At 45.1% G+C, this 26,537-nt stretch overlaps 1 protein-coding gene across 1 annotated transcript in view; it reads right to left on the bottom strand.

The window, feature by feature from the left end:
- Positions 1 to 26,537, bottom strand: part of Cfap251 (cilia and flagella associated protein 251) — a 75,798-nt gene that overhangs the window by 43,778 nt on the left and 5,483 nt on the right. Inside the window, exons 4-10 of the mRNA XM_027414001.2 lie at positions 22,005 to 22,142; positions 19,400 to 19,509; positions 10,554 to 10,665; positions 10,263 to 10,343; positions 5,634 to 5,711; positions 3,644 to 3,694; positions 906 to 1,117 (exon numbers count right to left, since the gene is read on the bottom strand). Of these exons, the coding sequence (XP_027269802.2) occupies positions 906 to 1,117; positions 3,644 to 3,694; positions 5,634 to 5,711; positions 10,263 to 10,343; positions 10,554 to 10,665; positions 19,400 to 19,509; positions 22,005 to 22,142 (782 nt within the window). The remainder of the gene's footprint in view (positions 1 to 905; positions 1,118 to 3,643; positions 3,695 to 5,633; positions 5,712 to 10,262; positions 10,344 to 10,553; positions 10,666 to 19,399; positions 19,510 to 22,004; positions 22,143 to 26,537) is intronic.

Genomic DNA, 26,537 nt, shown 5'->3' with positions numbered 1-26,537 from the left:
AAAAGGAATCGCTTTTTGTTTCATTAACACAGAATAATTTTTAAACACAATGCATGCCCATGAGTTTTTTCAAAGTCTAGCAAGGTGGTGCATGCCTTTAATTCTAGCACTTCAGGGCAAAGAGGCAAAAGAAGGCAGATCTCTGTAAATTCCAGGGCTACTCAATGAGAACCTGCCTACCCCCCCCAAAAAAAAAGTAAAAAAGAAAACATATTAAAATAAAATCCTGTTAGTGGGTGTAGCAAGAACCTATTCCTGCCAGGTGGTGACACACACCTTTAATCCCGGCACTTGGGAGGCAGAGGCAGGCAGATCTCTGTGAGTTCGGGGCCAGCCTGGTCTACAGAGCAAGTTCCAGGACAGGCTCTAAAGCTACAGAGAAACCCTGTCTCAAGAACAAACTAATACAAAAAGAACCCGTTCCTATCCTGAACCTCAAAGAGCTCAGTTCTCCTGCTGAGAGACAACTAATGTTCCTCGTTAGCTCTGACTGTCCCAAGAAACACTCTGTGTATCTGTGACTGTGTTTACAAAAAGGGTCTAACAGAGAACCCAGGCACTGAGGAATGCTGAGAGCTCAAAGAACTGTCTTCCCCAGGGAAGAACCCCTCAATTGTCTAATACCAAGTGCTCAGTCCTGAAATTGTAACACACACAAGCAACATTATACAGACAGTGTAGGTTGTATCTATTTATTTAGGACTATATATATATAGTGTATAATATGTAACAACAATTTTTTAAAAAAGAGGTATTGAATTGGGGAAAGGTCAATGGGGTACATGGGAGGGATTAGAGGGGAAATGATGTAATTATATTTTAATTATAAATATATGTGTCTATAAAACAGAGGCCTCTGATACATGTGTGACGGCAGTGGGATCCCCTCTAATCAGGCTCCTTACCTGTCGACTGTGGTGAGGACGGTGATGCCTTCCTTCTGTAAATGGACCAATTTACAAGGCTTGATGAAGGGAAAGGCCGGCGTGGAGGAGGAGGATGGCGGGTAGTGGATATCCCAGACAACCATCTTCCCTTCCTTTGTGGCGGACAGAATTTGTGATAACTTCAAGTGAAAGACGGACTGGCTAAATTTTCCCACAAGTTTGTTGAATGTCTGTGTTTCAAAGACAGGTTATAAGTTACAGCTGGGGGCGGGGCGGAGGAGACCAAAACATGTTTCAGTGTGGCGTTTTATGACATTACCATGAAATACAGTGAGACAAAACAGGAAGAAAGAAATGACTGGAAACCCACAGTGGACTGTTGACCCTCCACAGGTTTGATGAAGGTTATGTGCTGTGCTTAGTGACACGGATTAACTCAACCAATGAGTGGCTAATTACTGTTGACACCTGCCCGGCTTCTCTCATGGAGGCTGTTAAACGCATAGCCTGTCATGAGTAGAAGCGTGCTCTGAGTGAAAAATATAAAATAATCAGCCTGCTATCCTTTGATAGGAAGATATCATCTCATCAGAAGACATTATTTCAGGCTTAACATGAGAATACTTTGGTAAGACCTCTTGTGCTTTGGGAAATAAATAAGGCGTTTGGCATCTTTCTTACACAAGGTTTCAGAGAGGAAAGAGCTGGAGAGACAGCTCAGTGAGAAAGAGCACACACTGCTCCTTCCAGAGGACTGGTTCCCATCACCCATTTGGGCAACTCACAACTATCTGTGAGTTCAGGTCCAGGGAACCTGAAACCCAGGCTCCAAGGACACCAACACTCACAGACACAAAACCCCAACACCACATACACTTAATTTTAAAATAAAAACTTTTAAAATATATAGAGAGAAAGAAATGAGCTTTGATGAAGCCCTTCAGTGAATTTATGGGGAGAAGGAAGGAAGGAAGGAAGGAAGGAAGGAAGGAAGGAAGGAAGGAAGGAAGCTCAGTAATCTGTCACATAACATGGCTAACCTGCTGCCCATTGCCCTCCACAAGAAAAATCCTAGGTTTATGTCATAGTTATGGTTTCTGCTGCTGTGATGGAACACCATGACTAAAGCAACTTGGGGGAAGGAAAGGGTTTATTTGGCTTACACTTCCATATCATATCCATCACTGAAGGACGTCAAGCAGGGCAGGAAGCTGGGGGCAGGAGCTAATGCAGAGGCCACAGAGGGGTGTTGCTTACTGGCTTGTTCCTCATGGCTTACTTCGCCTGCTTTCGTATAGAACCCAGGACCACCAAGCCCAGGGGTGGCCCCATCCACCATGAATTGGGCCCTGCCCACGACAATCACTAATTTAAAAATGTGTCGGGTGGTGGAGGCGCACACCTTTCATCCCAATACTTGGAAAGCAGAGGCAGGTGGATCTCTGTGAGTTTGAAGACAGCCTAGTCTACAGAGTTAGTGCCAGGACAGCTAGGGCTGTTACAGCTGTTACACAGAGAAACCCTGTCTTGAAAAAACAAAAACAAACAAACAAACAAACAAACAAAAAAGACAGAAAAGAAAATGCCTTACAGCTGGATTTTATAGAGGGATTTTTTTTTTAGATGAATGGTAGATAAGCCCACCTGAGCTACATCCTCAGACCTCAATGTTGCTGGGATTCTTTTTATTTAGTTTTCTTTGAGATACTGTGCAGTCCTGGCTGGTTTCGATTTGCTCTGTAGACCATGCTGGCCTCAAACTCATAGAGATCTGCTTGCCTCTGCCTCCCAAGGTATGTGCCATCACACCTGGCCCTCAATGTTACATCTAAAAAATATCTTTGAAGCAGGAGCCCACATGAAACATGGTTATACACTCATCACCTGAAACATGGTACCGGCTTACAGAAATTAACTTCTGTAACCCTACTACTTTCTAATTCATTATTCACAGGGACTTTATAAGACATGACCACCAGGAGTCATGACCATTGACCACACAAAGTCTGCAGACAGGAGTGTTTTTGCTGGTTGGTTGGTTTGTAGTCCTGGGGTTTGAACCCAGGAAAAATCATCTTTCCTTGTGTCCATTCATCTCATCTTTATTTTTTTTGCTTTGGCGTGCTCACAGTCATACTCTTATTCTTTGTCAATATATACATTACAAAATCTACCCATCCTCTGGATATTTTCTCATTATTGTAATCCAGACAAACCTGGCCCCACCCCTTGGGGACCTGGCAAAGTGTGCCACCGCTGTGCTTGACGAGCAGTGCCCTGGCTCTGTATGCAGGTACAGAGGTCCCTTTAAGAGGCAAGCTCTACCTGCTTCTGCATCTCTTTCTGTCATTTCTCTGAGGAGGCAGCTGTCTGTCTCTCTATCTCTCTTTCTCTCCTCTCTTTCCTTCCCTTACTCCCTTACCTTCCCCCAATAAACTTGACACTAAGTCATGTCTGTAGGCCTCTGTCTGTCTCCCACCTATCATGGGACCCTTCCAAGGTCCCCCTTTGCACTATATTATTACACTCATACCAATAACATCTTTTTCCATATTATTTTATTTTATTTTATTTTATTTTATGATACTTCTATTATTTTTAGCAAGATGATTCATTATGGATAAAGGATCTGAGCAAAAAATGTTCAAATTATTTCCCAGGGGCTTCACATGAAGGCATAGCCCACACCCACTAGGTCTGCACAGTGTATTTACCCTTCTCGGTATCTGAAATGAAAATACGACAGGAATACTCACTTTCTCTGTTAAAACCGGGGCACTGTGAACAAGTATATCCTTCTCTTCAAACTGAAAAGCACAGAAAAAGACATTACTATTTAAAGACTAAGCTGCCAAAACAGGCACTATGTGCTAGCTAAACCAGAGCAAATGTGCCCAAATGGGGTTGGAGGGGTGGAGTTCCTTTAAGAAGAAAACCTGTCGCCTGGGGAATATCTAAAAATGTTTGAAAAGAAACGCAAATCTATTTAAGAGCCAGGCGTGATTGTGCCTCTGCATGGTGGTTAATGCAAAGCTGGGCTCTACACTGATGAGGCTTTAAAAGGAAAATAAACACCCGAAGCAGTGAATACACTGACAGGCAGCTTTTCAGCAAATCTTTGGTTTTGGTTTTGGTTTGTTTGTTTGGTTTTTGGTTTTTCAAGACAGGGTTTCTCTGTGTAGCTTTGGAGCCTATCCTGGCACTCGCTCTGGAGACCAGGCTGGCCTCGAACTCACAGAAATCTGCCTGCCTCTGCCTCCTGAGTGCTGGGATTAAAGGCGTGTGCCACCAACGCCTGGCTTTTGTTTGTTTGTTTTTAGGCAAGTGCATTTTCTTGGGCATGTATGATATTCACAATGATGCATAATGACCATTCCTGTCATCCCAGGGAGACCTGCAGTCACTCCCTCCCTGTTCTGCTCCGCCTTTGATGGCCATGAATCCACTCCTTGTCTCTGTGGACTTCCCTAGGACAAGATTCCATATAAATGGAATCATACACTTTATAACCAAATTGTGTAGTTTCTGGTTCGTTTGTTTGGTTCGTTTTCTGAGACTGGGTTTCTCTGTGTAGCCTTGGCTGGTTGTTCTGGGACTCACTCTGTAGATCCTGAACTCACAGAAATCCTCTTGCCTCTGTTATCCTAGTACTGGGATTATAGATGTCACATCAAGCGTTTTGGTTGTTGATAATAGTGCTGCTCAATGACTACTTATATACAACTATTTGTGTGAACCCCTGTTTGCTGTTCTGTAAGGTAAGCACCTAGGAACTGAGTCACAGAAGGGACTATTTGTGTGCCTCTTTAATCTCATAAATAAACAAACAAATAAATAAATAAATAAATAAATAAATAAATAGAGACATAAAATGGAGAGGGGGGAACCTGTTGTGGTGTCTAGCAGGAGTAGAAGGAGAAGTTGGGGACTCCTGAAGGCAATGGGAGGGAAGAGCTGGGGATCCCTGTGGGCAGGTGGAGAGGGAGCTGGGGTTCATATGGTCAAGATGCATTGTTTACGTGGATGAAATTGTCAAATAATAAACTACCTTTTTTTACTTTAAAAACTTCCTTTCTGAGCCAGGTGGTTGTGGCACACTCCTTTAATCCCAGCACTTTGGAGTCAGAGGGAGGGGGATCTCTTAGTTCAAGGCCAATCTGGTCTAGCGTGAGTTCCAGGACAGCCAGGGCTACACAGTGAAACCCTGTGTCAAAAAATAAAAAATCCTTTCTGAAATTTGGAATAGAGTCCAAGGTGTCAAACAAACAAACAAAACACCAAACAAACCTCCATCTTTTAGACCTATTAAATACAGTCATCAAATAAATATTTGCCTCATTGAGCTGGGCGTTGATGGCGCATGCCTTTAATCCCAGCACTCGGGAGGCAGAGGCAGGTGGATTGTTGTGAGTTCGAGGCCAGCCTGGTCTCCAGAGTGAGTGCCAGGATAGGCTCCAAAGCTACACAGAGAAACCCTGTCTTGAAAAACAAAAAAACAACAACAAAAAACAAACAAACAAACAAAAATATTTGCCTTATTAGCTTAAAAAAGTTAAATAAACTTTAATTATCTGATTCTAGTTTAATATGCTCATTTCCAATGAGTCTAAGATAATTACCATAATTAAATCAAAATGTTTGATTAAATCAAAATGGATGCACTATTGTTATACTATGGAACAACTGTATTCAAAAACTAAACATATGTTTCCATCCACAGTTTGAGACAATGCTGCCTCTACTTACCCAGAAATAATAGACAACCAGTGTCATGCTGTTGCTCACCAGCTCTTTATTGTTCGCTGGGTTGAAGGTAAGGTAGTTCTGAAGCATAAGGCATGAAAATGTGTTACATGGAAACAAATCTGCTTCTGGATGCTTCAGCTGAGTGTTACACTTAAGGAATAATTTTAATTAAAATAAATAACTGAGCAGGGATATTTATATAAAAATGCAAAAGACTTGGAACCTGGAGAACAAAAGGAAGCACATTTAAATACGGGCTGTAAAGTAGTGTAAGATGTGTTCCTTTTACAAGTTTTAGTTATTACAAGTCATCATCTTGTAATAGCAAGCAAAGAATAAACTACCTTCACCATTTATTCACTTATTCTTTATTCCCCCCTGTTGGGCAATGAACCCAGGGTGTCACACAGCTAAGCATGTACTCTACCCTTGAACAACAGTCTCTACTCCATCACTAAAAATCTTTATTCTGTGTTCTTTTGACAAAGGCTGACAAATGCATGCTTCTGAGACTGACAGGGCCACAAGAGATCTTGGAATGAACGTGCGGCTTTGAGAGGGAATTCTGATTCTTGCCAAGACATATGGTGTGAGTTGTTGGCGCCCTTCCCAAAAATCAGCTCTGCAGAAACCCAAGTGAGGGAAACATTAAATGCAGAAACCAAACAATAACCACAACTACCGACATGGAAACCTCTAGGGACTTGAAGGTAAGAGCCTGGGGGCTGCAGCCTGGGATGCTGGAGGCAGAGAGGCCTCGCACAAACTGAGGTGGAGCAGGCTCTTTCTGCCACAACATCCCCCCACCTCCAAGCTTATTTCTTGCCAGCCGCTGGCTCTATCACTGCAATGTAAACGTGAACTGCCAATGCTGGTGTTAGACTCGCAGGTCAGCACACAGGCCTGAGGGTGATGGGGACTAATGGAAGAGCCTGAGCCAGACCTCCCCACAGCTGAAAACAAGCCTTCAACCGGGAGCTTTCTAGTTAAAGTGTCTTTTCTGCCAAGGAAGTTACCCACTGAGCTGCAAATAACCTCTATACTTTTGTTTCTTTATTTTTCTTTCCACCTGAGATAGGGGCTCGCTCTGCAGACCAGGCTGGACTGGAATTCACAGAGATCCACGTGCCTCTGTCTCCTATGTGCTGGGATTAATGGTTTTAAGATTAGTCGTCATTTAAGGAAAATAGCCTTCAAAAATAAATAAAATAGAAAATGAAAAAATGAAGGTTTGTTTCATAGAAACATCTGCTCTTATGAGTCGCGTTAAGGAAACAATGTAAATGCCCATTAGCAGAGGATAAACAAGCAGTTGACACACCAAGGCACCACCAGCCAAAACTAAGTAATAAATAAATAAATAAATAAATAAATAAATAAATAAACTAGTGTCACAAAGTAAGCTGAGTGAAAGAAATGAGACTGTCCAGATGGTCCAGCAGGTAAAGGTGTCTAGTGCTCACTGTGCAAGCCTGACACCCTGAGTTCTATCTCCAAAACCTACATAAAGGTGGAATGAGCATACTGACTCCACAGAGTTGTCTTCTGATTTCTACACATACAACCCCCCCCCAAACACACATGATCGGAACAGTAATTATTATGAAATTAAACGTTAAGAAGCCAAAACTTTCCAGGGTGGGAAGCAGTGTGAAAAATAAAAATAAAAGAGAGAGAGAAGGTTAGATTCAAAATAGAGGAAAGGGATAGATGAGAACTCTTCTAGGTTTAAATTTTTTTGTATTATGGATTATGTGTGAGTGCAGGCCCTCACACAGAGGTTAAAGGACTACGTTCAGGAGTGAGATCGCTCCCTCTGCCATGAGTTCCAGGGTCCAACTCCCCCATCAGGTTTGTGTGGTAACTGCTTTTACCTACTGAGCCATCTTACCAGCTCCCTTCTAGAAGTTTTATGGGAAGAGGAGTGTGGTGGTATGAAAGAAAATGCCCCCCCCAAAGGGTGTGACACTAATGGGAGGTATGGCCTTGTTGGAGGAAGTGTGTCATTGTGGGGGTGAGCTTTGAGGCCTCTTTTGCTCAAGCTTCCCTCAGTGTAACTGACAGTCACCTTCCTGCTGCCTTCTGCTCAAGATGTAGCCAGCACCACATCTGCCTGCACGCTGCCATGCTCCCCAGCATGATGATAATGGGCTGAACCTCTGAAACTGTAAGTGAGCCACCCCAGTTAAATGTTTTCTTTGCAAGAGTTGTGGTCATGGTGTCTCTTCACAGCAGTTAAAACAAACAAAAAAACCTAACTAAGAAAAGGACAAAAGGCAAAAGCCAGAAGGGGATTAGGGGGTTCACAGGAGCTTGTTGTAGACTAGCAATGTGATCTGCTCTGTGCTGGTAAAGGGTTAAGAAGAGGCAGTGGGGGGCCCCAGGAAGAAATACCCGGAGGAGACTTAGGGGTCTCGTGAGCTAGCCCTCCTTGGAGCAGTTAGTTGCAGGGTGGGGGGTGAGGGGGTGCACTGTGGGGTTGGAGGCAGATTGGAGGCTTTGGAGTGGGAACACGCTACTGTTTGCCCCTGGTAACCCCTGTCCTGTCAATGACACATGAGGAATGTTGTCAACTGCCAGCCACAGGAAGGTAGAAATGACAAGAGCCCACTGGACTAACCTGAGTTGTAGAATGCATCAAATACTGTAGCCAATAGGCCACATGTGGCTGGGGAGAACTTAAAATGTGGCTAGTAAAGCTGGAGAACCAAACTTGTCATTTGATTTCATTGTAATCAATTTAAATTTCAATAGTGCATTTGGCAAGGTTTCGGGACACAACACTAAGCAGCAGAATCCAGCTGTGTTTCTATACAGCAGCCGTGAACAACCTGAAAGGGGGAATTAGGGAAGCGATTCCACTTTCAAAAGCACCAGAAAGAGGGGAAAAAAAATGCAGGAATAAATTTAACTCAGGAGGCAAAAAGATTTGCACAAGAGAAACTACAAAGCACTGTCCAAAAAAGAACTGAAGACAGATAAACAAGCAGTGTGACACCTGGTGCTCTGGGATTGGGAAACAATATAATTAAGATGACAATACTTCACACAGTGATCTATGGACTGGGGCGGGGGGGGGGGGGTCCTAAAGGCATTTTGTACAGAAACAAACAAAAACACAGAAGCCAACTGTGGCAGCACACACCTGTAATCCCTGCACATAGGAGGCCAAGACTGGAAACCACTTTGTGTTCCAGGCTACCTGGCTACATATCCAGGACCTGTCTCAAAAATGCCAAGCCTGGGACTGGTGTCCTAGTTTGCTTTCCATTGCTGTGACACAACACTGATCAAAAGCCATTGGAACAAGAGAGGGTTTGATTGGGGGAAGCCGAGGTGGGGACGCAGGCAGGAATCAGAGACTACAGGGGAATGCCAGTCACTGGCTAGTTCTTCATGGCTCGCACAGCTTGCTTTCTTATATAGTCCAGGCACACCTGTTCATGGATGGCACTGCCCACAGTGGGCTGAGCTCTCTCACACTAATTAGCATTTAAGAAAATGTCTCTCCTTCCCACAGGCCAATGTGATGGAGGCAATTCCTCAATTTGGAGTCCCTGTTCCTGGATATGTCTAGGTTGGAGTCAAGTTAACAAAAATTAAAGAGTACACAGAGATGGCTCTGCCATTAAAGGTGCTTGCCACACAAGCCTGAGGACAGAAGTTGGGATCTCCAGAACCTATGTAAATGTTGAGTGAGCATGGTGGCCTGCCTGTATGTAATTCCAGCCTCAGAAGGCACACATGGGGGAATCACCAGATAGCTGGCTAGCAAGACTAATGCTATCAGTTGGCTCTGAGTTTGATTGAGAGACCTTGCCCCAGTGAGTAAGGTGGGAGGGTAATTCCAGATAGAAATCCTTGAGGCCTCCACATATGCATACATACATACACACATACACACACTTAAATAGCCACATACGGCTGGCTGTTGGATCAGTGCAAACTTTAAAAATAGAGGTATTTATTTTTCTGAGTGACAGGATAGTGGAAGTGGGGCAGCTGGACATGTGACTGCATCAGGATCTGAGCCTTGCTGAGTTAGTCACTCAACACTCTGGGTTTTAGGTCCTGTGACCCAGGTATCTCAGAGCCAGGTGTACACCAGTCCTCTCCATACTTACTGGAGGAAGAAAGAGAACATGAGAAGCAGAGAGCAGTGTCTCTGTGTCATGGGACACAGAGAGACCTGATGTGAGCACTCAGGGTGTGCTAGACAAACCTTCTTAGGCAAGCTGACAACGATGTATTCTTATACCTCACTGTCTCACCGCAAGGTCAGAAGCAGCCGAGCTCCTGCTTCTGGAATAAGGAAGGCTGCTGGCAGGTTGGCTTTAGATGGATTATTTAATAATTAATAGTGGTAGTCCACAGACATTAATAACTCTGCACCTGCATGTTTGTGTAGATTATGGGAGATAACATAAGTAAAAAACTGAGCAGAATCTAGGACGTGGCAAGTGTGTCAAACACATTAGCTGTTATTAGGAAGGGTAAAGTAAGATCTGGATTAGGAAAGTGTTATTCAAAGGTCCTTCTGCACCGTGACAAAACCCTACTAACACAAAGAGCCAGGGGCAGTCTCAGTGTCAGCACAGGCTAGCGTTCACAGGCTCGAGCACAACGCACCTGGACACCATAATCTTTGGGAAGGTCAAGAGTGCATGCAGGCGTCTCCACTGCCAAGGTCCACTTCCATATGCATACTTTCTGCAAGAAAGAGCACAGTGGAGGACATAAGAGGCCCCAGAGGTAACTTAGAGGAGGACTGGCCGAGCCCTAAGCATGCTCCCCACCCCTGCACTGTGAAGTCTGCTCATCCTGGAACATCATACACACAGGTGGCCTGTGCAGAGGTGGCTGCAAAGACATCTGGCAATGTTGGCCAGCTCAGAGAGGTCTACCCAAAAGACACTTTACCTGGATTTCAGCATCTGAGATGGTAGCCAGAAACTTGGCATCACGGGTGATGGCTATGGACCTTATGCCATTACCTTCTGGACAGCTGTCAAATATGGTGTGCACGGGGATTCTGAAACACAGAGTAGACAGGGATGGGCCTTGCCAAGGGATTCCTGGCTTCCAGTGAGGCTATGACAGGGCTGAACACCTTCCAAAAACATAAAGTATCATCTGTCTATGCAAACAATATTCTTGTCTAATTAACATTTATGTCCAAATAATTTATCTTCTTATTTATTATATATTTAAGACTTATTTTATTTATTATGTATCCAGTGTTCTATCTGATGTGTGCCTGCACACCAGAAGAGGGCATCAGATCCCATCATAAATGGCTGTGAGTCACCATGCTGTTGCTGGGAATTGAACTCAGGACCTCTGGAAGAACAGTCAATGCTCTTAGCCTCTGAGCCATCTCTCCAGCCCTTGTTTTGTTTTGTTTTGTTTTGACACAGAGTTTCTCTGTGTAGCCCTGGATGACCTAGAACTCCTCTACAGGCCCAAGTGCCACCACTACCCAGCAATTTATTTCCTTAATTTTCATCTTATTTTAAAATTATGTGTATATGTGCACAGATATGTTCATGTGAACGGCCTGTGGAGGCCAAAGAGGGCATTGGATGCCATGAAGCTGGAGTTACAAGCAGGCAAACTGCCAGGCGTAGGTGCTAAGAACTGAAGCCAGCCCAGCAAGAGTAACCAACCATCTCTCCAGCTGCCAGCCACACCCAACCCCACCCCACCCCCCTTTCTTTAGACAGGGTCTTGCTCTGTAGCCCAGGCTGGCCCCAAAATTATGATCCTCCTGAGACCTGGGGTTACAGCTATCAGCTAGTAGGCAAGTTGAATTAATTCGTTTTTATTCATTAATAATACATGAGCAAACCGTTCTTATTATTCATTCTTCCAAAAGAGAAAAGATGAGATGACACATGCCACAACACAGACACACCCTGAGAACGTGACACTAGTGCAAAAGCCAGACACAAAAGTTCACATGCACGCACCCACAGACAGGAAACATACCGACTCTGTGAGCAGACTGGTGACTGCCTCTGGGAGGGAATGTGGAGAGCCAATGCCCCTAGGGGATGATTAAACTGTTTTGGAACAAGGTAAAGATGATGCTTGTGTAACACTGTGACTAAATGCCAACCCTCACTGTGTACTTTCATGTGTCCAGTTTTATGTTATTTAACTTTATCTCCATAAGAACAGCAGGCCTCACCTGGAGCCAGAGCAGTAGGGTGAGTGCTCTGTGTGCTGTCTTCAGGGACACTCTGGTTGCCTGGTCACTTGTTCCTGGTGCTGATTCTACTCCTGGTACTTTTGCCAGACATGAAGGATTCAGTAAGGTTTGAACCTGCAATGTCCACAAAGGCCTGACTATCAGCTCAGAAACTTTGGGGGAAGTGATTTAATCCTGAAGGCTTATCAATGGATTAATTCCCTAAATTGATTCATAGTATGATGGCATTACTAGGTGATGGTAGAAACTAGAATGTGGGGCTGGAAGATAGCTGGTTAAGCATTTGCTATTCGAGCAGGAGGACCAGAGTTTGGGTGCCCAGATAGTTCGTGTAAACGCTGGAGGGGTGTGGTGGCCACCTGTTCATCTAGTACTTGGAAAGCAGAGACAGGGATCCCCAAAGCAAGATGGCTGGCTAAGATTAGCCAAATTGACAACCTCTGGATTCAACTGAGAGCCCCTGTGTCAGTGAATAGGGTAGACAGTAATAGAAGATGGCTCCCTAAACAAAGTCAACCTCTGGCCACAAACACAAGTGAGCGAGCGCGCGCGCACACACACACACACACACACACACACACACACACACACACACACTGGGGGTGGGTAGGAAGTGAGACCTTGGTTAAGGAAATAGTCACTAGGTCATGTCCCGGAGAGATAGCTTGCCCCAGCCCCTTCCTGTGTGCTTCCTGGCTAGTGTGAGGTGAGCTGCTTTGCTCCAGAGCAGCACTGTGACTTCGGGCCACCATGCTCTGCCTCCCAACAGACTGGGGAAAGGATGCTTTACCACCAAACCTGATGACCCCAGATGGATCCCAGGGGCTCGTATGGTAGAAGGAAAGAACCAACCCCCACAAGTTGTCCTCTGACCTCCACGCTTGAGACATGGCATACTGGTGCCTCCCCGATAAATGGATGTGATAAAAATAATGTTTTAAAAAGCAATTGCTGGTAGAGAGGGGAGTAAAACCTTCTTTAGTTATTTTGTTTTGTTCTTATCTGTAAGGCTGTCTTCGCTTACAATATATCTGTGCACCACACGAGAGCCTGACACCCACAGAGGTCAGAAGAGGGCATCAGATCCCCTGGAACTGCAGTCACAGACAGTTGTGAGCCACCACAAAGGTACCGGGAACCAACCTGAGTCCTCTGGAAGAGCAGGGCTCATACCCACTGAACCATCTCTCCAGACCACAATTAAAACATTTTTAAAGCCGGGTGTTGGTGGCGCACGCCTTTAATCCCAGCACTCAGGAGACAGAGGCAGGCAGATCTCTGTGAGTTCGAGGCCAGCCTGGTCTCCAGAGTGAGTGCCAGGATAGGCTCCAAAGCTACACAGAGAAACCCTGTCTCGAAAAACATAAATAAATAAATAAATAAATAAATAAACATTTTAAAAATAAGGCTTGAGCTGAATAAGTGACCAAAACACGTGAAAAAAAAAAAAAATCCAACTGCAAACAGGCAAACCGCAGCCTGCTCCCTTGGGTGGGCATGCCTACTCCTTTAGACACATAAAACCCAGAACAGATTCCCAACTATACTTTGTGGTTTTGATTTGGAGACTGGGTTTGAGTGAGGAGACATCTTCCTGTTTTTACTTACACGCTCCTACTCTGTGCCCCTGCTGAGACTTCACAACAGTGAAGTTCATTCAAAGCCTTGACACATACAGAATTCAATTAGGTAATGTGTAAACTCCAATGGGAGTGGGTGAGCAAACATGTGGGGCTGGGAGGCCACTGGCTTAAACTGGGAGGGGGGATGGAGTGGCAGCAGACTGTGGGCTGTGTGGCGCCCCACATTTCCTTACTACAGAGCCCCTGTTACAGTCACTATGAACAGTCTCCTGTGTGTCACAGCGGTGACAGTTGGCTGGGACAAAGTCTCTTCCCGATGAAGGACACTGGTTCTCTGTCACTTGAGAAGCATCAGCTAACTAAAATGCAGCCCCAGATATTTGGGAATGGCAGCCTGGAGTTCACTGTGGGAGAATGGACCTCAGCCCTTGCAAGTAATGGAACATCCAACCTGAGGGAAAACTGACCCATGCGAGAGGATGCCCACAATGGAAGGTGTGTCATCAGCAGTGTCTCTTCTCGGAAGCCTCTGTGGACAGTCACCTTCATGGCAAGACCCAATACGAACAGTGTTGACCTACCCGAGCTTTCTTGTTTATGACATGGGCTCCCAGCTAGACTCTGGGTTTTGTTTGTTTTTCTTTTCTTTCTTTTCTTTTTTTGAAACAGTGTCTCACCATGTAGCTCAGCATGGTGCTGTGGAATAATCCCTTTGTAAACTGATGATTTGTCACTCGGGATTGGTTTAATAAAAAGCTGAGGAGTGTTGGTGGTGCACACCTTTAATCCTAGCATTTGGGAGGCAGAGGCAGGTGGATCTCTGTGAGTTCGAGGCCAGCCTGGTCTCCAGAGCAAGTACCAGGATAGGCTCCAAAACTACACAGAGAAACCCTGTCTCGAAAACAACAACAACAACAACAACAACAACAACAATAATAATAATAAAGCTGAGCCACCAATAGCTAGGCAGAATTTTGGGGGCAGAGAGGACTTAGGGAAGAAGGGTGGAGTCGACAGCCAACCGAAGAGGAAAACAGGAGATGAACATGACAGACTGAGAAACAGTACTGCCATGTGGTAGAGCATAGGTAAGAAATATGGGTTAATTTAAGATGTAAGAGTTAATAATAAGCCTAAGCTATCAGATGAGCATTTGTAATTAATAAGCCTCTGGGGTGGTTATTTGGGAGCCAGCTGGTGGGACAGAGAAAGTCTGCCTACAGCTTGGTGTCTGGTTTGAGCTTTAGGATATCCAACCTGATAAAATGGCCCATGAAAAGATTATTCTGAGACTGTTTGGGGTCTTAGAATTAATATTCTCCTTATTAAAGTGACAAATTAAAGGAAAACATTGTTTTCCCTTAAGGTTTTTGTTCAACTTAAAAGTCTTACTCAGGGTTGGGGATTTGGTTCAGTGATGAACTACCCACAGAGCAAGTGTGTGACCCAGGCTCAGCCCCTACTACTGCAGCCATGATCACAGCAAAAGATTAGCCCGATGGGGTGCCAAACATGAGCCCAGCAGCTGGAGGCTGAGACAGGAGGGTCCTGAATGTCAGGCCAATTCCAAGTCACCCTAGACTATCTAGGAGGCCACTGTCTCAAAACAGATCCTGCTCGCTTTATAAACGTAGCATATTTTTGCAGTCTCCTTTGTGAGGCTTTGATTAATGTACAGCTACACAAATTTGGCTATTAACCTTAAAAAGATTTTAAGCTGGGTGAAGAAATATAATATATTCAGTTTTATGGTTAACTTTTTGGTGGTCTAATTAAGAAACAAATTTCTCACCAATACTGAAGTAATTGCTATAAATCTAATAAATTTATCCATAACTATGGTAAACCTTAAGCTTTCCTAAGTATTTGTAACACTGTTTATAAAGCTAAAATGATTTCTATTTAAAATTGAAAGCCTAAATCAGCCACATATTTTCAATTAGAATTGCAAATCTAAACTGCTAAAGACCTCAAATTCTCTTAAACTTTCTAGTTTTAAAGTTGCGAACAAGTTTCTGGGTCATTTGCATGTCAATACTACAGATCTGAGTGATTGGTCTTCTCTGTGTTTAAAGTGAATCCTCTCCAGGGCTGAGATCCATTCTCCCACTGTGAACTCCGGGCTGCCATTCCCAATGCTGTGAATGTCGGGGGCTGCATTTTAGTTAGCTGATACTTCTCATATGACAGAGAACCTGTGTCCTTCAGTGGGAGCAGATTTTGTCCCAGCCAACAGACACTGCTGTGACACACAGGAGACTGTTTATAGTGGCTGTAACAGGGGCTCTGGAGTAAGAAAATGTGGGACCTCAGGCATGCAGGTGGGGACAGTTCCCTATCTGAGGACACTGTAAGCTAGGCTAATGGGTCAGTGGTAGCTTCCAGAGGAGAGCTACACAACCAGATTTATTCTTGGGAAATGACCGTACAAAATATTGTGCAGAAAAACCATACAATGAAGGCCCTCAATGTGTGTTCACATCTGAAGCAGATGTTCTAGAAGGAAGCACACCAGACTGATTATCACTGGAAAAAGCACTGTAACTGGTGATGATGGCCAGTGCAGACTTCAATTTTCAGCTAAAATAATTCACTTAGTTTTTCATTAAAACTGTGACAAAGGCCTTCAGTGACAAATCATGCCTCATTCCTGTTGCACTGATGGCCAATGGAATTTGAAAGTGCAGGGCTGTTGAGACCTAGCCGGGCTTTGGTGGCACACGCCTTTAATCCTAGCACCCAGGAGGCAGAGGCAGGCGGATCTCTGTGAGTTCGAGGCCAGCCTGGTCTACAGAGTGAGTGCCAGGACAGCCTCCAAAGCTACACAGAGAAACCTGTCTCGAAAAACAAACAAATAAACAAAAACCCCAAAAACCTAAACAACAACAACAAAAAAAACCAGTCAGCTATAACAGGGACGAGCTTTAAAGGTGTTTTGCTCCATGAGAGAAGCACAAAGTCCACATGTTACATGACTCCATTCCCAGGCAATATGTGGAGTGGACACATCTGTGGAGGCAGAAGGTATGTCAGAGCAGCTGGGGAAGAGAGGATGGCCGCTGCTCAGAACACAGTTGCTATTTGCAGCGATGGCAATATCTGGAAACAGCTCAGTAACTAATGCCACTGGATCACACATTTAAAAATGGCTGCCGGGTATGGTGGTGCACACTTAGAATCCCAGAACTCAGGAGGATTGTGAGTTCAAGGACAGACAGGCTGGATTCTATAGCAAAACCCTGTCTCAAAACAGCCCAAAAATAATAATGAAAATAAAGTAGAGCTGAAAATAAAGTAGTGCAGTGGGAACAGTCACCTGCTGGCAAGATTGATAATCTGAGTTCAAAACCCTAGTACCCACATAGAAAGAGGGAGCCATTTCCCACTAGTATCTATGGGCACACACACACACACACACACACACACACACACACACACACACACTGAGCCATCTCTCCAACCCTCTTTCCTTCCTTCCTTCTTGTAAATTGTAAAAAATTGGGGGCTGGAGAGATGGCTCAGAGGTTAAGAGCACTGACTGCTCTTCCAGAGGTCCTGAGTTCAATTCCCAGCAACCACATGGTGGCTCACAACCATCCGTTATGAGATCTGGTGCCCTCTTCTGGTGTGCAGATATACATGGAAGCAGAATGTTGTATACATAATAAATAAATAAAATCTTTAAAAAAAAAAAAAAAGAATTGTAGCTGGGCATTGGTGGTGCACGCCTTTAATCCCAGCCTTGGGAGGCAGAGGCAGGAGGATCTCTGTGAGTTTGAGACCAGCCTGGTCTACAAGAGCTAGTTCCAGGATAGCCTCTAAAGCCACAGAGAAACCCTGACTCTTAAAAAAAAAAAAAAAAAAAAAAAGAATTGTAAAAAATAAATAAAATGGTTAACATGGTGACTTGTAAGTTGCCTAATTTTACTACAATAAAAAATAAAGTCATGCAGGGCATGTAATCTCAGCACTTGGGAGGCAGAAGCAGGAAGATCTCTGTGAGTTCCAGGCCAGCCTAGTCTACAGAGTGAGACCTTCAAAATAGAATTTAAAAATAAAACCATTCCAACAGATGACTAGTCAAAGAATGAGGGTCAGCTAGGATATTGTTGTAGCAGTCTAGCATGTGGGGACAGAAAAGGCTGTGGAAGTAGACAAAGAAGCTATTTGTGAGGTGGGTACCACATGACTTCTGGCCATTTTAGGAGGAGAAACCTGGGCACCCTGTAGCCTCCCCACTTGGAGGAAGAAGTGTGGACAGGGTTGTGATGATAACTGTCTCTTGTCCAGATAACAACATGGTGGCCTATGACCACCGTCCACATTTATGGGATGCTTAGGGAAGGAGAACCTGAGGAGAGCCTGGAGGAAGCAACCTTGGGAGGTGCAGTGAAGGATATCACTAAGTCAGTTCAGTGAGGATTAGTGATTGCGTATCAGGACCTATGGGGGTCACTGCTCGGCTGATGGACAGCAGCCCTGTGCACCCCACTCCAGGATATTATACAGAAGTCCTGCTTAACTGTCTTATTCCTCTTGACCCAATTGTTACTACCACCCCCCCCCCACAAAAAAAAACACAAAACAAAACAAAACAAAACAAAAAAAAAAAGCCTTACATCCTGTCGGAGTCTAAAGCCCTTCTCTGCTTCTAGGACTGAAGCATGCTTCACTGACCCTCACAGTGAGTTAATAGGGTCCCCACAAATTCATGTCTACTCAAAACCTGAAAGAGCCATGTTATTTAGAAATAGAATCATTGGGGAAGGTGGGACGGCTCAATGAGTAAGGGTGCTTGCCAGCCAAGTCTGACTACTTGAGTTCAATCCCCTGGGCTCACCGGGGATTAGAAGAGAACACACTCTGCAAGTTCTCCTCTAACCTTCACATGCAGGCTATGGTGTGTACATGAGCGCGCGCGCACGCACGCACGCACGCGCGCACACACACACACACACACACACAGTAAAAATGTGATTTTAAAAGAAAGAAAGAAGGAAGGAAGGGAAGGAAGGGAGGAAGGAGGGAAGAAAGGGAGGAAGGAAGGAAGGAAGAAGGAAGGAAAGAAAGAAAGACGGCTGGAGAGATGACTCAGCGGTTAAGAGCACTGACTGCTCTTCAAGAGGTCTTGAGTTCAATTCCCAGCAACCACATGGTGACTCACAACCATCTGTAATGAGATCTGGTGCCCTCTTCTGGTGTGCAGATAAACATGGAAGCAGAATATTGTATACATCATAAATAAAATCTTTAAAAAGAAAGAAAGAAAGAAAGAAAGAAAGAAAGAAAGAAAGAAGTTGAGTCTTTGCAGGTGCAGTTGGCTAAGGTGACACCACCCTGGATTAGGAGGGCTCTAAAGTCCATGTCCTACAGAAGAGGAGACACAGAGACAGGGGAAAATGCCACGAGAAGGTGTAGGCAGAGACCAGATGCCAAAGAACACCAAGGACTGCCAGCAGCTAGCAGAAGCAAGGAGAGCAGCCTGGAAAAGTATCTCCCTCAGAGCCCCAAAGGAATAGACAGACCTCATGACACCTTAATTTAATACCTCTAGATCTGGAAGAGAGTAAACTACTATTTACACACACACACACACACACACACACACACACACACAATTAAGTAGTTAATTAAATATGAAACTACACACATACACAGAGAGACAGAGAATGGTGGACTGTGAAAGAGGGGACTAGTTATAGGTAAAGATTGCCGGGGACCCTGTCTCAAAAGAAAACTTCAGTGGAAACCTCATGTAGAAGTAAGCTTCCTCACCGGGACAAATTTGGCATCCAGAGTATGCTCGACCCCAACATGAGCTGGGTCACTGTGACCCTCCTTTGGTCCAGTCTACTCTGGGCCACCAACAAAACAAGTTTCTTGACAACAACATTATTTTGCCCTTTCTCAACCACAGTGGCCAATCCTCTACAGAAATTAAAGCCAGAAAGATTTGCCCACACAGAGCCTACCCTGTGAAGGAGTCCCATATAATTATGAGACAGCCTGGTCCTTTGTCTGCTGTGGCAATCCATCGCTTGTCTTCGCTGACACAGAGGCAGGAGATGATGTTAGGGTGGCCCTATAGACATGAAGAAGACATCTTAGAAACAATAAAGATGGGGCCTAGTGTGGACTCTGCTTGGAAAGCGGCCCTCCCAGAGGTCTCTAAATCTCTTGTTGGGGTTGGGTTCCCAAGCTTTCTCTTCCTCCATGAACCTGAAGGAGCTGTAATCTCCAAAGGAATATGTCCTCCCTAGTGGTGGAGGTAAGTGGCCAACCCAACCAGGACCTCTGAACTCCCTGCTGGCTTCATCCCCCACAAACAGTGCTCACCTTGGATCACTGAACAGCTCTGCAGGTCACTGGTCTCTGATCCAGTCTCAAAACCACAGGAGTCATTTCCCCACACAACAGAGGAATCTTCCAGAAACATACTCAAAGATGACAGCTACACAGGGTTTCTTTGTGTAGCCCTAGCTGTCCTGGAACTCACTCTGTAGACCAGTCTGGCTTCAAACCCAGAGCTCTACCTGCCTCTGCCTCCTGAGTATAGGGTTTAAAGGTGTGCACCACCACTGCCCAGCTTATTGACAACATTCTTACAGGATCTGGACCCCATCTTTCCTCCCTCCCTCCTGATTTCCCCTGCCATCTAATCTGTACCAGTCACACTGACCTCTTCTTTGGCCCTCACACACAAGCTTAGTCCTTGAAGCCTCTTCTGTCTGGAAGGCTCTTCCCCTCACTGTCCTGTAGGCTCATTTTCCTCATTTTTCAGGTCTCAGCAGAAACAGGACTTTCTTGGGCCCTGCTAGCCAATCTAAGGTCTCTCACATCATGACTTCTTAGTGCACCTTCCCATCTCCTCCAAAAGCTCACTCTGTGCTCATCTATTTATGCTCCCTGCTCCCATGCCTGTTTATATCACAGACTGGGACATCCAGGTCTGTTGTGTTCATGGCCACAGACAAAACCTGACACTCAGCAGCGGTTAGGATGCAGTTATGCTGTGAACAAATGGTCAAGGTCAGTCCTAGTTGCATGCTGGCATGGCTAGGCTCCTGTGGGTCATGCTACACGCATCTGAACTGCCTGCCCACCCCAGCCACCTTCCCTCTGTGCTTCCTGTACTTGGTGATACATGCTTAACCTCGCTTCAGTGAGACTTGCTCGGTGTTTTTATCAGAAAGGAGATTCCTTAGTTTTCATCCCTGGTATCACATTGAGCACTGCCTAGGAGCTTGGGAAATTCTTTGTGATCCTTTTGATCTTGGCATTAACTGGAAGTTTCTATAACATCACACATTCATGAAAAGGCAACACGTAACTAATAGCCAAGTCCACAGTAGAATAGTAGACACTTAGAAACAGGACATTTAGGTATGGAAATGATGACAATGAAAGGGGTCAAACCATCAGGGATGAAGGAAGCAAGTAGTGTGAGGAAGGCAGGCATAGAGGGCACCCAGGAAGGAGGGTGAAATAAACACTGCGGAAGCAAGGGAAGGATAGGAGGACCCCTGGCCTCCTCTTCTGTCACATATTTTAACACCTACTTTCTAGAATGGTAACCTGTGCCTTTTCAGCATGGAGAACCTGAGTCTAAGGGTCTTTGTCCCCAGGGAGCTGCCGCCCTCCCTAACTCATCACACTTCTGTGGGGACATAATCTATACTGCTATGTTTTTGTTTGTTTGTTTGTTTGTTTGTTCATTTGTTTTGTTTTGTTTGCAGAAATGTACAAAATCCAGATGTTTCCAATTCTTGAAATGTTACAATTAGTATCATCTACTGTTTGCACTAGGTACTGCTTAGACTCGTGGAAGGCAGGCAGCAGCACCTGCTTCTTTATTTTCTTTTCATTTATTACATTGATTTGTGTGTCTTGTGCCTGTGTGTGTTGGGGGGGGTGTGGGTGTGTGTGTGGAGGGGTGTGGGTGTGCACACACACACACCTGCCACAGTGCACATGTGGAGGTAGGGGCAACCTGTGAGAGTTGTTTCTCTCCTTCCACCACGTGGGTCTTGGGGACCAAGCTCAGGTCACCAGGTTTCCTTCTTGCAGGCTGAGCCACCTTACCTGTCACAACAATGTGTCTCTAAAGCAGTGGTTCTCAGCCTGTGGGTGGTGACCCTCTGGCAAACCTCAATCTCCAAAAACATGTACACTACGATTCATAACGGGAGAAAAATTACAGCTATGAAGTAGCAACAAAAATAAACTTATGGTGGGGGGGTCACCAAAACATGAGAAACTGTATTAAGGGGTCACAGCATTAGGAAGGTTGAGAACCACTGCTCTAAAGGGAGAATTTGGTGGAAAAAGGAGAAGCCAGCAGGTATGACTGGGATGCACTGAAGTAACCCTGGGACCCAAAGCAAAGTTCTATATGCAGGTTACAGGTGTTTTCTTCCAACCTGGCCTGGTGGCACATGCCAACCATCCTGGCAACTTCAGAGGCTGAAGCAGGAAGTTTGAGGGCTCAGGGACAGTCTGAGCTCCACATCTGAGTCCCTATCCCAAAACACCAAGCAAAGACATCTTTTTGTTCACAGGGAGACGAGGCCTGCATACCTGAAGGTGGTACTGTGTATTCCTGAAGACGTTGTAGATAACGGCAGTGTGAGCACAGATGTAGAGAAGGACTCTCTGGCTCTCCCGGAGGTAGTAGACAGGGAGGAAACTGTTCCAGCCATAGGTCCAGGTCATGGTCTGGAGGGCAAAGACAAACAACGGGAGCCCTGAGCATGCTGAGCCCAGAGCTGTGGCTCAAGCATGCCTCACCCTGCCTGCCCCTGGAGAATGACTCTGACAGTCCAAGGAAAAAAAGAAACAGGGTCACATGTACATCAGGCTGGCCTTAAACTTACTACATAACTAAAGGGTAGCCTTTTACTCCCCATCCTCCTGACTATCCTACTTTTTCTATAAAAAAAAAAAAGAAAGAAATGAAGGGAGGAACCTTTTTTTTTTTTAGATTTTTTTTTTATTTATTTATTGATTATACAGCATTCTGCTTCCATGTATATCTGCACACCAGAAGAGGGCACCAAATCTCATAACAAATGGTTGTGAGCCACCATGTGGTTGCTGGGAATTGAACTCAGGACCTCTGGAAGAGCAGTCAGTGCTCTTAACCTTTGAGCCATCTCTCCAGCCCTGGAGGGAGGGACTTTTAACATCATACAAATCACTTTTTCTGGGCTGGAGAAATGGCTCACTAGTTAAGAGCACTAGCTAGCTGCTCTTCCAGAGAATCTGAGTTCAATTCCCAGCATCCACAAGGCCACTCACACACAGACATGCAGGCAAGAATCCAATGCACATAAAATAAAAATAAATCTTTTTATAGAAATAAATCTTAAAAAAATAAAATAAATTTAAAAAACAACAACAAAAAACTTTTTTTTTCTCTACTCCTGGGTCTGAAGCCCCACTTGGTACTAACACAGAGTGAGTATTTAATATGGTGAATTCCATTAATTCCTGAAAATTTAGGATGGAGAACCCACACAGCAGGTTTATAAGAAAGGGAGGCTCGCTGGGCGTTGGTAGTGCACGCCTTTAATCCCAGCACTTGGGAGGCAGAGGCAGGTGGATCTCTGTGAGTTCGAGGCCAGCCTGGTCTCCAGAGAGAGTGCCAGGACAGGCTCCAAAGTTACACAGAGAAACCCTGTCTCAAAAAACAAACAAAAAAAAAAATAGCTGGTTCTTCTAACTTGTTTTGTGTTTTTGTTATTGTTGCTACTGCTCTTCCCATAGCTCTGTGGTACAACACTTGCCTGGCAAGGGCAAGGCCCTGAGTTCAATAACAGCACTCGGTACAGACACTAGATATTTGGAAACGATGCCAAAATAAGAATTTTATGAAATGAGAAACCAAGGCATTCTAGAAAGGGCAAAACAACCCTGACACAGGAAATGATCAGTGGCTGCCAGGGTTCTAGAGGAGGAGGTAGAGTGGACAGTAGGTGTGCACCGAGAGAGACTGGAATGGTGGCCAGGCAGTCACACCCCTGTCAAAGCCTCAGAAAGCACAGAACACCTGGCTGTTAATTTGATCTGTTAATAGTAACATTAACATTGACCTATCAGTGCTGGCAAGTATGCTACACTGACACAAACTGTTCATGAAACGGGAATCTGGAGAAGGCGGCACCAAGGGTTATGTGGGAAACCTATATGTACTGTCTGCTCAAATCTTCCCTGAGCCTGAAGCTGTTCACTCTCATACACACAAAATCCAGTCAATTAAAAAGCAGCCTTTGAAAGTGGTGGTTTCAAATGACGCTGAAGATAAATGACTTATACAAGAACAGATCAACAAGTTGTCTTTCTTCTCTTGGAACAATGCTTAGGAAATTGAGTGGCGGGACGGTGTATTCCTTCCCAAGGCAGACAAGGCAGGTAACATGCTCAGTGACTTTTTGTTGGCAGTGTTCGTTCCCCCACTTCTTGTCCCCATCTGCCTGCTCCCTGGAACTTGTGTTTCTGTTTAGATCTGGGATTGCGTGGGCGTGAGGTGTTGAACTGTGGAATTATAATTGTCTCAAGCTGCACCTTCTAAGAACAGAATTACTTAATATTTGCCTTGGTTCTAAAAAGCCGATTTATGCAAATGAAACTGTTCTTTTAAAGACTTGCTAATCCTAAAAGGATAATCATGTTCATCTTGAAATTTCATTTTGTCATTTTAATATTGGTCATGAGAAAGGAAAGACTCCAGCAGGTGTGGTGGTGCATGCCTGTAATGCCAGCACTTCAGAGGTGGAGGGAAGTAGACTAGCCTTGGCTACATAGTGCATGTAAAACCAGCCTGGGATATACAAGTAAACAAGGGGCCATAAAGAAATCTCATTGGGCGAGGTGCTGGTAATGCACTCGGGAGACAGAGGCAGGCAGGGCAAGTTCCAAGACAGCCAGAGCTACACAGAAAAACCCTGTTTGGAAAAACAAAACAACAACAGAAAAAGAATGGTCCCCATAGGTTTACATATTTTTGAGCTTAGTCCCCAGTTGACTGTTTAGGAAGGAATAGTAGGCATGGCCTCACTGGAGGAGGTGTGTCACTGAGGGTGGGCTTTGAGGTTTCAAAAGCTCACTCTAGGTCTCTCTCTGCCTGTGACCTGCCAATGGATCAGACTGCAAGCTCTTAGCTCCAGCACCATGCTGGTCCCCCTGCCTGTCTGCCTGCCTGCCACACTCCCCACCATGATAGTCACAGACTAACTCTGAAACTGTAAGCAAGTTCCTGATAAAAGGCTTTCTTTTATGAGAGTTGCCGTGATCATGGTGTCTCTTCACAGCAACAGAACCAAGACTAAGCAAAGGGGCGTGGAGGCAAAGGATCCCAGAGGCTTGCTGGCCAGCCAGTCCAAATGAAGTCATTTAGATGCTTAGTGAGAGGCACTGTCACAAAAAAATTAAGTGGGACATGGGCAAGATGGCTCACAGAGTAAAGGTGCTTGCTGCCTACCCCAAGGACATCAGTTCAGTCCCTGGACCCACATGATGGAAAGGGGACACTGACTTCTGCAAGTTGCCCTCTGATTTTCACATGTACACTGTAGCCTGTGCCTGACCCTCACAAATAAATGCACTATAAAATCTTCCTTAAGCCAGGTGGTGGGGGTGCAGGCCTTTAATCCCAGCACTCGGGAGGCAGAGGCAGGCAGATCTCTGTGAGTTTGAGACCAGCCTGGTCTACAAGAGCTAGTTCCAGGACAGGCTCCAAAGCCACAGAGAAACCCTGTCTCAAAAAACCAAAAGAAAAAAACAAAATCTTCCTTAAATAAAATAAGGTGGGGAGTAGTGGAAGAAATCACTGAATATTGACAGTTACACGTGCCTATAATCCAAGAACTCAGGGGGCTGGGGTAAGAGAGTTGTAAATTCAAGGCCAGCCTGGGCTACATAGCAAATGTGTCAAAGTAAAACAGGAAAACCAAAATCTAATGTGAGCTGGGTATAAAGGCTCACTCTATGTTAGGACCAAGTTCTTTACATAGAATCAATCTTCTGAAGGCACGAATCCTCAGGGGAAAAAAGGAGACCAGGAGAAAAAAAAAAAAAGCAAAAAGTTGAAGGGACCAGCTCCCCTTTCGGCAGCCATAACAGCCGAACACGTGCTTGCCATAAACTTGCCTTGTTCACTTAGAGGTCAGATGCCTGTCTTGTGACAAGGAACCCATCAGAAGTTAGTCACTAGAAAGTCAGATGCCTGCCTCATGACAAGGAACCAATCAGAAGTTAGCTGGTGGCGCTATGCTTTACAACCCTGGGTGTGCTTTATGGACAAGAGCACAGCAATGACACACAAAGCATAGCAACCACCCTGGGAGGGCCTATGGGCCATAACAACCAGTTGACCAATCAACACAGGGCAAGCCCTCCAAGCCTGGATGCACACCAATCGTGAGCCTGTGCATACACCTAGACACTCCCCTTACGCTGCCCTACAAGATCTGTACGTAGCGGGTTCGAGCTGTCTTTTGCTAGCCATCTGCCATGGCGGGTGGGTGAGGGACAGGAGCTAACATGGGGTTAGCTCGTTAAATTACAATAAAGCCTCGTGCAGTTTGCAGCAAGCTCTCGAATCCGCCTGGTGATTGGGGTGACAGAGAACGTGGCCTGGGACCCCGGATACCTGAGTTTTCCCGGTGTCTAACAAAGTAAGAACGAATCCTAGCAAACAATTTCCAGAAAGCAGCAGATGGGGAAAGAAGTGGGGGAGGGGCCTCTTCTTCCTTTTCCTTTGCTGGGCAAATGACAGTGTTTTTGTGTCTCACAGATGGTACCTCCCTGGGATGCATGTCAGCAAGAGCAAGGACAGCTTCCTAGGGAAGGCCAGAGATTTGTCACTTTCTGACAAGGGTCTGGGGAGCTCTCAAAGCTCTCCACCTAGTGGAGACAGAAACAGAAAAGGAGGTGTAGAAAGGAAGGAAGGACATTGGTAGTGCCTGAGAAGAGAGGAAGATAAGAGAGAACAAAGAGAGGGAGGAGAGAAACAGAGGGTGGAAAAGAAAAAGAGAGAGGGGGACAGACAATGATGGAGTCTCCCTCATGAAATAGTCAACTCAATGGTCCAGCTATGCCAGGAATTTCCGG

The sequence above is a fragment of the Cricetulus griseus genome, chromosome 4, assembly GCF_003668045.3.
Source record: "Cricetulus griseus strain 17A/GY chromosome 4, alternate assembly CriGri-PICRH-1.0, whole genome shotgun sequence".
In the NCBI taxonomy this organism is placed as follows: domain Eukaryota; kingdom Metazoa; phylum Chordata; class Mammalia; order Rodentia; family Cricetidae; genus Cricetulus; species Cricetulus griseus.
This window is presented reverse-complemented; position numbering and strand designations above follow the sequence as displayed.